Source organism: Megalopta genalis, chromosome 5 (genome assembly GCF_051020955.1).
Source record: "Megalopta genalis isolate 19385.01 chromosome 5, iyMegGena1_principal, whole genome shotgun sequence".
NCBI classification, from domain to species: domain Eukaryota; kingdom Metazoa; phylum Arthropoda; class Insecta; order Hymenoptera; family Halictidae; genus Megalopta; species Megalopta genalis.
The window spans coordinates 2,512,907-2,528,524 of record NC_135017.1 but is presented as its reverse complement, the minus strand read 5'-3'; the positions used below and the strand labels follow the sequence as shown (position 1 = coordinate 2,528,524).

The window sequence follows — 15,618 nt, the reverse complement described above, 5'->3', positions numbered from 1 at the left end:
TAAAAAAACAAAACGGTAGATTAAAGTTATATCTTCCAAAGTGGAACAAAATCGATAATGAAATGAAAGATATTCATTTTTGTATGTCTTCATTTTATTTATATCTTTAAAGCCATCTGCTACTTTTCCTAATTGCAAATTCTTTGATTGTATCTTGTCTTTGTAGTACAGCCGTTTCTAAACGCAGCGAAGATAGACATCTAACGTGTCATGACACGTACAACATAGTTATATCGTTGCTATAGAAAGACTTTTAATATATCTTTAAAATAAGTATTAATGTTAAAAATATTCGATAGACAATATCTATACATATATGAACAAAAATACACACAATTAAGATCATCGTTGTTCTACAAAGAAATGTTCAATGTCAGATAATTTTAGGCGTGTCCTAAGCTCGTGCTTATTTTGCTTATTAATTAAATAATATGCTTAAATACTCTTGCATTTATTTATTCCTAAGAACAATGATTAATTGTATTTTCTTAAGGTATATAAGCTTGCAAATCAGTTTCCAATAATTGTATGCTTGAATTTATTGAAATGACAAAATTAGAATGATATATAATTTCTTATTATAAAAGTGAATGGTAATTCAGATTCTCAAGACACTGTTTCTCTAATCAGCGACTTGATTTGAATTTTTCAATTTTGAATGTTTTTTCAAAATATATCACGTCAGTATTAATAATATATAGTTTGTTTCAAAAGTTCGGTTTTGTAAAGATTAAAAAATTCAAGAACATCAATTTGGTTATTTTGTTTAGTAGCTAAACAAAAAATTACTATGAATTGTGCTTCAATGTTCTGAGAAAATAATAGTGAACGCGGAAGATTCCTTACTAAACAATGCCTTAAGAGCATTTTTAATATGCAGGATGAATCATGTGACCTGCACACCTCGAATAAATAGACTGCAGATTGTATGCACTTATAACAAAACTAAAGTAGAGAAATTTAAAATTGTGATAACATGAAAAGAAACTAAGAATGTTGATGTATTAACTTCAATTTATTCAAATTATTTAATACAGAAACAAAATTATACATAGCTCCTACATCGTGCAATTGACATAGACAATTTTTATTTTGCAAGAAGGTCAGAAGTCTACTTATATATTATGCGTTTTATGCAAAATTATTAAAACGATTTATTTAAAGAATTATTTATTTTAAGAATTATTAAAAAGTTGCATGATTTCAAAAGCGACAAATAGTGACGTATCAAATTTCGAATTTAACAACTGTTCATAAAACTTTTTAAATTTAAATTTATTTCAGCTGTAAATCAGTTGCAGAACAAAAACGACCCTTTACGAGCGAACGATGGATGCGTCGATCCATTTATTTGGTTGTTTTCTTCAGTATGTGCGAAATTTATATCTGAAAGATTGACTACTTGTATTTTCGACTCATTTTTACACGATATCCTGTATATTGCTATCAATATCCTTCTTGAGGATCGGGAGACAAATTCAACGAGTATAATTAACGTATACTTTTGATCATTTATTCTCCAAATATTTGCGTTTAAAATATTAAGTAGTCAACGTTTACATGCAAGTATCTCGAGATTAAATAATCGAAAGTATACAATCATTATAGTCGTTGGATTCGCATTTTAATCTTCTACCAAAATACGTATGAATTTATTTAATATTAAATGAAAATAATTTATTATAAAACTATTAAGTATCTCGCCTTTCAGATGCAAGTATCTCAGGATTAAATAATCGCAATAGTACGATAATTATACTCATTGGACTCGTCTTTTCACGCTCAACAAGAATATCGAAAGCAAACTACGAAATTCTTCTATTCCCGAACATTATGATTTGTAAAGCTTCGGAAGATCGGTTCTAATTTATTCTAGATACATCGGAATGTATGTCCAAGCCAATCCTGTGCCTTGCTTAAATTCCACAGCTCTATGTTTAAGATTAAGAAAGTGAAACGTGCATCTGTAAATTTTGGAACGGAACAAACTGAATAAGTGAGTGACTAAATAGTGACTAAATATGCGTATGAATGAAATTAATATTCGATGCTTTAAATTTATTACCTCTGCCGCAAACCTCGCGCATTGAATTGGTTTCTTCGCAGACATCGGAGGTGCGCACTTAAGCATGCAACAGAGTGTAGTTGCGGTGCATGCTACTCAGGAGTTATGATTTATCGTGTCGACTGTCAAAGTGCTAGCTAGTGGGACTCTATCATGATAAAGTATGGCGTTCTACTTCGAACCATGTAGAATAAAATTTACGCGTTTGTGTGTCTTTGTGTTATAGCAGGTGCATTAAGGGTAAATGTGTCTGTAAGTAATAACTAGACTGTGAATTTTTATGTAAAATGAAGATTGTCAGTGCTGGAGAAATGTTTGTATGGATGTATCGAAGTGTCATTTATAAATATAAAGACGCTTTTGTTTTGATTGATTTTATATCTTCTGATATGTGATATGATTGTTCGTGGTTTACACTTGTATTATTATACATTTGTACTTTTACGCGTTCTTAAATCAAATTCCAACAGTCTACATCAATTGCAAGAAACTAAAACTAAATAGAGCATTCCTTAGTAATATTAATACATTAAAAATAGTACATTAACGTTTCAAAAATTTGTTTATCATTGTACATTCAATTTTATCATAAATGCATAAAATCTACAACCTACTAATAATGCAAATGCAATGATATTTGTGTTCGTTATACACTTAATGCAGAAATATAAGATTATAAAGTGTAAGAGAATTCGCGAAACTGAAAATTCTATATATTTTTGTTACAGTGTTAGTCTGTTATTAATTAATTAATTAATTTTTTATTTCGGTCGAGATTTGGGTCAAATGAAAATTTGATGAAAATTGAAATATTTCTGAATCTGTCGATTAAGTGAAAATTTTGTTTAAAACTAAAGAATGTAGGGTTGACATACACTCTTAAAACAATGTCAAAATGAAAATTCTATCTGAATGAGAAGCTGTTAGAATGAAAATATTATTGGGATAAGAAATTGTTAGAATGAAAATGTGACTTGAATGACAAATTCTTAGAATCAAAATATTACTTAAATGAAAAATTGTTAAAATGATATTTCAGATATTTTCAGAATAAAATTATACATTTTCAATCAAATATCAGCTTAAAATTGATTTAGAATTGTGATATCCTACGTTGAAATTTTATTACAACGAAAATATTATTTGAATATAATAAAAATATCTTTACTACTTTTTGTTTTCTGTGTTGCACGAACACTGTAGCTAGATTCGAATGACACGTAATGAATAATTTTAACAAAACGCTTGGATACTTCCCTCAAAATATCTTAACTTACATTTGAAAGCTTCTGCCGTAATAGTTGTACAATTCCCTTGTTACATAAATCTACCTAGCATTGACATAGCTTTAATTGCAAAGCGTTAGTCGTTAATTGATCGCATACTTTAGTTTTTGAAGGGCGTATCATTTTTACAGTTATTCAATTCACAGTGTTTAAAATGATTCAGTTTTTTTCACCAATTTTATACGGTTTAAAGTTTGAAATTACCAACAATAAGTAAAAATTACTAATTATCTTAAATTGGTGTGTGACCCTTGGTATGATAATAATATATACCATAGTGGTAATATAACCATTGGTATGACCCTTAAAGGGTCAACTAACCCTTAGAACGGAGTCACATGAGCGTCGAAAAAACGGACATTGATCATCTTTCCTTGTTCTCCTAGTTAAAAACAAGGATAAATCTGCCTTGTTTTCCATTAATAAAACAAGGAGAAACAATCAACGTCCGTCGATTTAACGCTCGTGTACCTCTAGCAACACTGATATTCACAGAAAAAACTGATATGTTGAGGTCATGATCATGGTAGCAAGAAGAGTAAGCTATATTTCCGATCGAAGGAGTCAGGGGCATAACGATGCATAAGGGTGTTCATTAAAATTCTGAACTACGAACGCGACATGGCTTCGCTCTTTTTGTGATGAAATGAATTATTCTTTGCATGTGAAAGAAGAATAAAATAATATGTAGAAACTTAACAATATCTTTTATTAAAAATATTACATTAACATTAACTATTTACAAAATTATGTAGCTCTACATCATCATCGTCGCTTGACATTTGATCTTGTACAATTATTTCGCTTAATGCATCTGGCACGTCATCATCTTTATACATTCTACTATTGAAGTTGTTTAAAATTTCCTCTGTAATTGGATAGTTACAACATTTTGTTCCCATACTGTCTAAATCTATACGAATACGGCATAATGCTCCGACCATACGATGTCCCAATCTATTCCGGTTTCTAGTTCTAATATTATTTACCAATGAAAATAACCTTTTGATTTCTACGTTCGAGTTCGGTAAAGTCAGACACAGGTACGCCAACTTACAAATATTTTTAAATTTCTGTGATCTCTCGTTCGAAATTTGAATAATTTTAATCCAAAAGTCATTTATACTTAATGATAGTAACTCATTCTTTATCTTTTCCTCCAGAAATCCAAGAAAATACCACTCCTGCAATACGTCTTCATCATCAAATTTTGATTTGAACACTTGCAATATATTTTCGATGTGGTTTTCATGTTTCTGGATGTCTAGAGCAACAGACGGCTGTAAAAATTTTAATGATTTAAAAAATATATCATTAAATGGTAGTTTATCAACTGCACCTTTAAAAGCTGCTTGATAAAAATTCTGACAATTTGTGTAAAATTGTTTAATTTTTTCGGATTCTACGCATTGACTAATAGTGGATTTAGTTTTTGAACCAATATTCATTTCATGCAGAGGTAGTAAATTTCTATCATTGTAAGGATCTACTTTGTGTAAATTTATGTTATGTATCAGGTTTAATTTCAAAAAATTGCAACCTAAATCTTTTAATAGTTCAAGGCATTGTTCTATCATGGTGCTAATCTGGATTTCTTTACTTTGGAAAGTAGTATGGTACCGTGTTATTATTTTCAAACTGTAATTGAAAAATTCTAAGTACGCTTTAGTGTACAGTGAATTTAGATCTTCAAGAATTTCTGTGGCACATACGTTATTTTCGTCTTCAAAATATGCTAATAAGACGGCCCACTGTTCTAATAACCTTGGGATGCATTTGCTCATTGACAACCATTTGGTTTTTAATGGTTCAACCATTCTATGTCTTGACGCAAAAATTTGTAATTCCTCCAATTCACGTATCCTCTTACCGCTTTGTCCAGTGTAGTTAAAGATACGATGCATTAATTTATTTACATTATCTGGAATGAATTTACATGCCTCAATTGCAATGACGTTTAGCTTCTGACAAATACAGGGAATTATAACTACCTCTGAATTTCTTTCTTTGAATAATGTTATAAAGGAAGGATGTTCTCCCACCATGACATTAGCATTATCGCTAGAGATTCCAACAATATTTTTTATTGGAATGTTGTGCTTTGCTAGAGCATATTCAAAACATTTAAATAAATTATCGGCAGTTCCACTTTTAATACTAATGTACTCTAGAACATAGCTATGAATTTTGTTCTCATGGATATAGCGTGCTAAAATAGCAAAATTGTTACTATTTTCTGCATCTGTACTTTCACCAATTAATATAGAAAAAAATGTATGTTTCAAAATGTTAGCTACCTTTTCGATAATTGCCTTGTTAATGACATTTTTAATTAAAGCACTGACTTTTGTACGTTTCAACCTTAAATTTTGTATAGTAGGGCAACTGCAATTGCATTCCGCATGAACATCTGGAATTGTGTCAACATAGCGATCGCAAGAGTTGAAACTCCTACCATGTTCCACTATGTCTAACACATACCTGAGTTCTGCCCTTTTAATGCTTCCTTTATGACATAGTATTTGCAACATTTCAGTGTTTACTCCTTTTCCTGAAACACGCATCTGTTCTTGGTGGGCCACAGTTTTTTCGTGTTGCACTAAGGCACTTCGTTTTGCACAAAACACCTTATTGCAGACATGACACTTGGCCTCAAGGTTGCTTTTTGATGACTTGGCCAACCATGGGGCAAAAACAGGTTCACTCAACCATGAATCTTTGAATTTTTGGGTGTACAACTTCTTCTTGGATGGTGGACCCTTAATACTACTGCTGCTGCTACTACTGTCACTGTCTGTTGATAAAATTTTGATTACTTAAATTATACAATACAATGCACAACATATAAAACGCATGTCAAAGAAATTAAAAATATATAGGGCTTAAGGGAAGTAATTATGCATATTTACATCATAATTCATTAATGTAAAAAATTTGCATTGCTGTAAGAAAAATTTCGTTTTCTTAAACATAAACTTATAATAAATATATACATATATCGTCGCATAAATATATATCGTTGTGTAGGCGCCCGTGTAATTATATGGCATAATAAAATGTAAAACCGAATTATAAATAAAACTATAATCTTTATTACTGAGAAGGTACTGTATCATAACCTCTCTCCTTAAAGATCATCAACTGACTCTCTTTTGCTCCTATTTTCTATTGCAGCGTCGTATCGTTATTCAAACAACGTTGTGTCTGTAACCAATATCATTTTATATAGGGTGTCCCAGTTTTTTCGGCCAAACGGTATCAGTATATTCTACCGGCGAAAATAAGAAAAAACTGTGATCTAAATATAGGCACAAAAAAATACTTTATTAAAAAATTATAAGAAAAATACGAAATAATAATGGACTGATTTTCGTTCGATGTAGAAATATGTTAGTAGTTTTTCTCTTATCTGTATTTGCTTATCGAAACTATGTTCACTAACTCGTTCAATTTTTTATAGATGTCAATGCTGTATTTTCAAAAATTATGAAACTAATATATATAGTTAAATATTCTTAATCAGTCCTCCCATTATCATCTTGCATTTTTTTATAATTTTTTAATAAAGCAATTTTTAGCCTACGTTTATATGATATTATCTTCTCATTTTCGCTTGTAGAATATGCTGATACTATTTGGCCGAAAGAATAATATCGATCCATACTAACAACAATATATGTACATATATCTATTTATTATATTTAATATATATATTTATATATTTACCTGATTCACCGTTAGTCGGTGCTTTACCAACGATAATATGAATTCCACTGGGTCCTGGTTGATATTTATCAGCCATTATATCACCTATTTGTATAATCATTTCTAATATAATGACTTTTGAAATGACTTACAAATTTAATCACTTGAACGCATTAGTATTAGAAATATACCTTACCGTGATTTCTCAATATATATTAAAATACAATATAAGATGCACAAGAATATAAAACAGTCGCGTGGTTAAGCTTTGATAGGTTATAAAAGCAACGATAGACTAGCACACTCGTTCCGACCTGTCGCGTGACTTACTCCCACTCTTTCGATTTGAAATCTTGCTTATTCCTCTGGCTACCACTGTCGTGACGAATGCCAGGAAATAATGCCAGATGCCGATTTGGGAATTGAGCGAAGGTGGCATCTGGCATGGTGGAGTGAACCTCGCTGCTGCCTCGGCTCGTGCGGCAAAATGGGAGAACTAACGTGTATACGTTTACCGCGTTCTTAGACCATATGCAGGGTGAGTTTCATAACAAGACGACTTCAAATAACTCGTAAAATATTTATTGTATGAAAAAATGTTTCAAACAGAAGTTGCATGATTTACAGGTGGACATATAGTATTCTAATCCGTTTTATGTTATTTTGCTTTTTTATCAAGATATAAAGTTTACCGTTAATTTTTTAAATGCGATAGTTAGTATTTCTACCCAAATTTGGATAGAACGTGAATTCTACATAGAAAAGTATTCCATTAAATAGTGACGAAGCTACGTTTCGTTGTTTTAATTAATACCGCTAATTATTTTAATTACCTAGGTTAGGTTTGGTAAACGTGGTGTTAAATGAACATTGTAAATGATGCCTTTTGGTCTTTTTAATAAAAATACTGTCAAATTAAAATTGTGAAAGGTGTTTTTTTGATCTGTCTGATACAATTATTGTTAAATTGAAATTTTAAGAGGTCTATTGACCTCGCCAGTAAAAATAGTATTTAATTAAATTTTTAAAAAGTATCTCTTGACCCATTTCATAAATATGGTGTTAAATAAACATTGTCGGTGTCTTTTGAATCCTTTCATAAAAATCGCATTGAAATAAAATTGTAAATGATATCTTTCGACCCCTGTGGTAAAAATATTCTTAAATAAAAATTTCAAAAGGTGTCTCTTGACTATTTTGGTAAAAATTATGTTAAATAAACGCGCGTTGCAGGTGTCTTTTGAATCTTTTGGTAAAAATAGCATTGAATTAAAATTGTGGAAGGTGTCTTTTATATATATATATATAACCCCTTGGATTAAAAAAGTGTTAAATAAATATTTTCAGAGACCTAGTAAATCTATAATAGTAATTCCCTAAAAATTGTCACGGTTCACTACACCCCTCGTTAGTGCGCTATTAGCTATTACTTACTGATGGTTTGATAGCTCCGGCGGACACTATAGGGGTGCCTTTTACGCACATACGTATTACGAGGTTTGACAAATTGGCGACTTCGCCCTAATAATACAGCCGCTCTGGCTTCCTTCCGGCTTTCTCCTACGTGACGTTCTAAAAATAGCATCAGCGCACTGGCCATTGTAGAGCAGTTCTTTCCGGGGAACATATCTTTTTAATCTTTCTTGGCCAGTGATTTCCTTTGCAATGGCAGCTAGATTACCGGGTAATATGTCAGAGAAAAGGACTCCATGAAATCAGATTTCTCTGGCATTAATACCATGACTCAGTTAACACTAGGTTTACGCAGCGCTAAAATCAACTATTTTATATATTAATTAAGAAAAGTAACAAAAATTGATTTATTCGGGTTTTTAGAAATATATGTTTACAATATCTTTAAACGTTAATTTAAAAATTTTGAACTCGTCATTTCGATGGAGCCCATAAATCTAATGTTACTAATATTGCTCGACAGGCAATTGTTTTAAATTTCCATGTGCCAAATACAAAGTTGAAATTCGATTCTTCCCTCCATTTTTGAGATATTTAAGTTCGAAGTAAATTTTTTAAATTTGAGCAAATTTTATGCTGTAGCCGTAATAATTATGCGAATTATTCTTATGGAGAATAATTCTGTAGACTCTTTTAAAGAAACAATATATTTTATTATAGCATTATTAACTTTTAAGCATGTTTAAATAATACCATGTTTAAATAATAAAGAGATCGTGGTGACCTTTGATGTACAAATTTTTTCGAACATATTTAATTTTACTTTGTAGATTACGGGGTTGAGACAAAATCGAACTGAATCATTCGAAACTGTAAAAGTTATTTTAATTTCATAAAAGCACACCTTTGAATCTTGCAATTTCGAACTTTCTCTCGTAAATTGAAAATGCCGATATTTTGATCCGCGAAACTACTTATATTGTATTGATTCTAATTTCAGTATCAATGAATTTTGATTACAAATTTAAATTATTATAGATTCTTGTAGGAATTTAAATAACAATTTTTTAAATTACCGTAAACTTTTATAGAAAAAAATAGATATTTAAATAGGAATAGATTTTTAATAGAAATTTAAATTGGAATAGATTTTTAATAGAAATTTAAATTGGAATAGATTTTTATAGGAATTTGAATTATGACAGCTTTTTATAGGAATCTGAATTATAATAGATTTTTGTAGGTATTTAAATAATAGTTTTAAATTATAATAGATTTTTCCAAAAGAGAGAGAGAGAGAGAGAGAGAGAGAGAGAGAGAGAGAGAGAGAGAGAGTAGATATTTAAATTCTAATAGATTTTTAATAGAAATTTGTGTGAAGTATGATAAACTTAGAAAAGTTCAGGATGTTCGGTCCAATTTTAAGAATATTTCTTTTGTTTCAAAAGCTGTTCTAGTATTCTATGGCGCCACTGTATAAATAATTTTGGTGTTACAACATTTGGATAACACAAGTATTCTTATGTATCTCAGTTTTAAACAAGCAAATGGAAATTAATTAAAGAACTAAAACACAATATCTAAAGCTCGAACGCTGTTTCAACGAGAAATCAAATTTCACGTACAAAGAGCTGTTCATCGCGTGTCACCGAGAAAATCACGAAGTCTGATCTCGCTCCTCTGATATCCTCTAGCTCTAGCTCGTCTTTTAACGTTCCATTGAACTGCTCGAACTGCCACGAAGATCTCACGGAAATTGCGTTCGGTGCCGCCTCTTTTCATCAGGCGCAACCGGTGGCCAGCTGAGGAAAGTCGATGCTTCTTGAGGAGCAACTTTTCGGAACATTTTTCGCCTTTCACGTCATTATCGAGAAAATCGTCTAAATATATTATCTGCTCGGAAAGTATTGAATCCTTCGAATTTCGACAAATTCGAAGATAATTTAGATTACGATTTAAAATGATTTAGGATAATTTTATAATCATCTGAATTTTTTATCTTTATTTGAGGGTTCATGGGGGTGATTTAGTTGAAAGCCGCGTACTAGTAATTGTTCAAATAAAAATTTGAGAATATATATTTTTATAGCATTTTGTACGATGAATCGAATTATGTAAAAATTATTTCTCGAATTACCACGTTTTTTTTATTAAAAAAAAATGTTTTTACACAAACCATTATTTTATGTACACAAACAACAGTAAAATATCAGCGTGAAAACTTCATCTTTGTTCAAGTTATTTTAATTTAAACATCGTGTAATTGGCTGTATTATAACTGTATACATTAACTAACTAAAACTGGTATAACGTAAAATCCATCGGTTTTGTATTGATATTTATATATGACGATTATGTTTACGTCGTATGTTCGCGTATAGGTCAAAGTCAGACAGTAGAGTCAACAAAGAAAAAGAATAATTTTTTCTAATTAAAAAAAATGAAAGTTGGGAAATTAATTTCTACATAATACGATTCCGTATTATTTGCAATATAAATCTAATTATAGATTTAATATATAATATTTACACATATAAATATTATATCTAATAATTATATATATAATTATTTTTATATATATAATAACATAAAACTAACTAATTAATTGCAAAAGTAATTAAAACCTTGATAACATGAGTTTACAATAGTTTATAAAAATTGCAAAATTCCAGAAATTTAGGCTCTAATCGATTTTTATCATAATATGAATAAGTCAAAATTAATTATTGTTTAAATTTTTTGAATCTTGAAATTTTTATTACATGTATAACACATTGTTCTAATGTTCATATTTTTAAATTATAATTAGAATACGGTGGTTTTAATAATAATAAATGAAATAATGTCCACAAAATGTCTGATTTCGATCGTCTGCTTCAAAATATTCGATCGTAAATGTTCCAGTTTGAGCTCAAACCATGCGTGTTTGACGAAAGAATAACAGTTGAAAATGTTGGAGGAAACGTCGTTTTTACAAGCGCGAATGCAAAGGTTCAAAGACGGTTATTAAATTTTTCATGTGATAACGCAAGCCGGCGAACATAATAACATTTCCGTGGGAAAATTCATTGTGATTGTCGTTATGACCGAAAACCACGGTAAAAGATTTTCTTCGTCCTCGTAATTACGACCTTGCAATTAATTTTTAATCATATCGGAGCGAATTCCGTTTCAATTTTTCGTGCAGATAATTGTTCTTATAATAGATTTTATAAGACACGTAATTATAATTTCAAACAAAATTTATCCAACGTGAATATTTGAACTTACGCCAAAAATAGTATTGATTTATAGATATATAATCAATTATAATAATTGTATACTATATGATTCAATATATTTGTCTTTTATTGCTTGAAAATTATTTGTAAAATAATTACTAAGTCGTTTATTTTGCAACTTTGATGACGATGAGTTTTGAAAATACGTTTTTTGAAGTACTAATTATGCTCATTAATCATCCAGTTTGATGAACATGGTGTAAAACTTATTTTAAATAAAATCGTCAAGTTTGTGAAAAAGAAAAAAATATGTTTAAAACTTTGATTTAGTAAACGAGTTCTTATTTTTGATACAAATGTCAAGAGAGTTAATTTCAATTTTCAATTGTTACTAATTAGTAGCTGTAGTAAATTATATATTCAACATGTTTTTTTATGATATATGAATTTTATTTCAATATGTTTTATGAAGTCATTCATATTCTAATTGGACCGTTTATTTTGAAAGTGGCACATGTTTCTGTTATGCTATTTTACGATATTAAATGTTTTGATTATAGAATGTCATGTATTATTAAGAGACACCCTATACAGGGTGTCCTAAAAATGTCTCGCAATCCGGAAATGGCGGGTTCCTCAGATCATTTGAAGCAGCTTCTTCCCTTACAAAAATTTTCTCTGAGACACCGTTAACGAGTTATTAACGAAAAACAGTGACCAATAAGAATCGAGTACGGTTGACGCGAGGAGGCCCAGCCAACCAGCGCACGAAGACCACTTCCGCTCATTGGTTCGGTCGCTTCGCGCCAGCTGAGCTCGCCTCTCATTGGTCACAGTTTTTCGTTAATAACTCGTTAACGGTGCCTTGGAGAAAATTTTTGTAAAGGAAGAAGTTGCTTCAAATGACCTGAGGAACCCGCCACTTTCGGATTGCGAGACATTTTTGGGACACCCTGTATATAGTATTATGATGAAAATTGCCAGCTAAAATTATAGTCAACTCAAATAAAACTAATTAAAACTAAAATTAAAACTAGGTAGATTGATGACTAGCTAGATAGATGTATTGTAACTTATAAAACTATCCAATTAAACGGCTCAATTAAAAAGTCATACGTTATGAAGACTTACCATCCAAAAGAGTGTTTCGTTCGCGAAGTTACTGTACTGGTCTATGGTTGACAAAACACTAAATATGAGGCACACCAATACCACCATGAACCTGAAAACAAAAAAGTAACAATAAGAATAATTGATTTATATATAAATATATAAATTATATAATTTTATTTTATAATTATATATAATCGTATAAATATATATTGTATATTAATTATAGAAATTTCTATATAAATCATAAATCTATTAGAAGTAACGAAAAAGTATCAGTTGCAATATCACTTATAATTATTGCAATGGTGTAGATTTTATACTGTAGTTAACCTTTGTTAGGTCAATATAAATTTAATATAAATATAATACCTCACATAAATCTAAATATTTCATGTTATCATTAGTCTATCATGTTTTTATTAGTAATTTGTATTATTTTTATTGTAATCGAACAAAACCAATAAAGTTCAATTAAAAGTAACACACACAATATTATAGAGTACTTCAAGTACAATAAAGTGTTACAAGTACTAAAATTGTCTATTTTCTAGTAATACACCTATTGTTAGGTATGCAAGTAGATTTTAATAATCATTACTTGCTTCGATAATTATTAAAGAAGTACAAACGTTCGAAATTTTTATTTATTATATCTAAATATGTAACAGTGAATCACGTAATATTCCTAAATAAAATAAAATTACATTTTATATATTATTTACGACATGAAACTTGAATAGGTCGAAGGAGACGTCCCTTGTTACAATTGTTTTCTTGTAAATTTTCGAGAACATTTAAGTATCAAGTTTGTTTTCCTTTAACAAAATCACGCAGTTTGAAAATATCTTGTAAACACTTTTGTATTTTACGTTGATCAATTTTACTTCATTTTATTTCGATCAAACATTTAATACAAATAATAATCGCAAAATAATAAAGTATTTGAAACATTTCATTATACTCTATGTTTATTCGTTACCTGATTTTGAATGAAATATATTCAAGCCCGATTCAAAGCGTAAAGCTAAGAAAGAAACATTTTACCGGGGTAGCCCAATATTCCGGAGACCGACAATAAATCTTAAAGCATAGAAACCCATTAACCTTTCTACACTCCGTTCTCGAACGAACAACTCACCCCTACCATACTCCGGTCCTGTTGACATTGTGGAAAAGACCGATGGCACTTACTCGGAGGTCTCCTCACAAATTTCCATGACCTTGTCATTATCGCCAAGGTCATCATTCCAAACAACTCTTTATACATGTTATACATTACATGCTTTGACCAAACTCAATCGGTTAATTATTTTGTGAGTTATCCTGCATGGCGATTCAAGAAATGCAGTTTCGAGAAGAATGGATTTAAAGTTTTATGATTTCTTTCATCATCGACACGAAGCGATTATCTTCAGAAACGATAAAGAATTTCACTTTGAAAACTGTGCACAACATTCTTGTGATGCAAAAGCATCGATTTATACAATAAAAAGTCAATTTCTTTTTATCCATCACATGAGTCTTCACCTTTAAGTCTGGTCTATCTCGAGTAAAAACTCGAGCATTGCTTTGGATTAGGACTGACTTATCTGAAGCAGAAAAGCCCGCGCATTGTTTTAACATAATATAAATTGCCGGGATCTGATGGAAACCTATTCTGATCACAATTTCAACCATATTTAAGATGACTGCTTGACCCAAAATAAGGTAAATTCACAACCTGCAAGAGAACCTACGGTAGTGGAAATCGCTCTTGAAATGCACAAATAAATAAAATATTTTTTCAATTCAAAGTTGCATTAAAACAATAAAAAAAAAGTAACAACAGCGGGAAGATTCGAACTTACTAGCTACAGTTTTCTTCCGCCTTATCGACTTACTCATAACTTGTTCTGTCGAAGAGCGTTAAATAATTTACTGACTAGGTGTGTACAAAACTTTACATCAAAACATCTCGAAAACAATGGTCCATTGCAAAGAAACGTATCAGGGTTTTTTGATGTTAGATATAGTCCTCATAGCATATAGTCCTCACGCGACAAGGAGGCACATTTGCGTTCACATTCCCCCTCTTACTAGCTGCCCCATTGCTACAGCTATCGCGGTCGCTATTGGCTGACGGCGATCTTCGTCACTAGTAGCGAAATGCAAAACTGTTTTCTTGTCGCGTTAGAACTATAGTAATTTCTCCTTAATTCACGCTCAGATTGCGCATAAAAATGGACAATTTGGGAAGAGGAGATACGATTATTCGAGACTTGAGTTTCGTCTCTATAGTTGTTCATAATTGGTAACTATAAAAACGAGACGCGTGGCTCGAATAATCGTATCTTCTCTTTCGAAATTGTCCATTTTTGTTTACAAGCTGAGAGACAATTAGAATAGGAACGTAAAAACTTCCTAAAATATTGAATACTGCGAATATAAAGCGAATTACTGTTCGTCTCTATGCAAACTTGAATGGTCAAATACATTTTTTTCAGAAACTCGCTTAGCTGAATACTTTTTTCCAAGATATATTTTTCAATAAAATAACCTAAATTATAAATTATGTGTTACATATTTATTCAATGTACAGTAAATTCTCCCTAATTGTCCTTCAGCTTGGAAACAAAAATGGACAATTTGAGAAGAAGTGGTACGATTACTTGAGCCTTGCGTGTTGTTTTCGTAGTCGTTGACAATCGGTAACTATAAAAACGAGCCGCGTGGCTCGAATAATCGTATCTCCTCATCTCAAATTGCCCATTTTTGTGCGCAATCCGAGCGAAAATGAAGAAAAAATTACTTCATACCTACAACCGTTTCAAAAGCG

The 15,618-nt window shown here is 30.6% G+C and overlaps 2 protein-coding genes across 17 annotated transcripts in view; both read right to left on the bottom strand.

Moving 5' to 3' along the window:
• The window catches only part of LOC117218266 (potassium voltage-gated channel subfamily KQT member 1), a 271,571-nt gene that overhangs the window by 150,496 nt on the left and 105,457 nt on the right, over nucleotides 1-15,618 (bottom strand). For all 9 annotated transcript variants that reach the window (XM_076522215.1, XM_076522217.1, XM_076522221.1 and 6 more), the window contains exon 3: nucleotides 12,822-12,912. In XM_076522215.1, coding sequence (XP_076378330.1) covers nucleotides 12,822-12,912 — 91 coding nt within the window. The remainder of the gene's footprint in view (nucleotides 1-12,821; nucleotides 12,913-15,618) is intronic.
• LOC117218265 (zinc finger protein 862) lies at nucleotides 4,040-7,504 on the bottom strand. Of its 8 annotated transcripts, XM_076522226.1 has the most exons (5): nucleotides 7,253-7,504; nucleotides 7,078-7,161; nucleotides 5,833-6,145; nucleotides 5,649-5,736; nucleotides 5,379-5,560 (listed from the first exon to the last, which is right to left on the bottom strand). In XM_076522226.1, exons 2-5 carry the CDS (start codon nucleotides 7,151-7,153, stop codon nucleotides 5,519-5,521), a joined length of 519 nt encoding a protein of 172 aa, XP_076378341.1. In that variant the 5' UTR covers nucleotides 7,154-7,161; nucleotides 7,253-7,504; the 3' UTR covers nucleotides 5,379-5,518. The 8 variants fall into 8 exon arrangements, with proteins under 8 accessions (XP_033322439.2, XP_076378339.1, XP_033322438.2 ...); XM_033466548.2 differs by adding an exon at nucleotides 4,040-4,631 and having other exon boundaries at nucleotides 5,064-6,145; nucleotides 7,253-7,498; XM_076522224.1 differs by adding an exon at nucleotides 6,471-6,555 and having other exon boundaries at nucleotides 4,040-6,145; nucleotides 7,253-7,497.

Excerpts from the sequence above, each read along its gene's own strand:
- LOC117218265 (XM_033466544.2), bottom strand. The coding sequence starts at position 7,153 with ATGGCTGATAAATATCAACCAGGACCCAGTGGAATTCATATTATCGTT. Across the intron at positions 6,146-7,077 it reads ACCGACTAACGGTGAATCAG|ACAGTGACAGTAGTAGCAGC; the intron begins GTAAATATATAA and ends TTTTATCAACAG.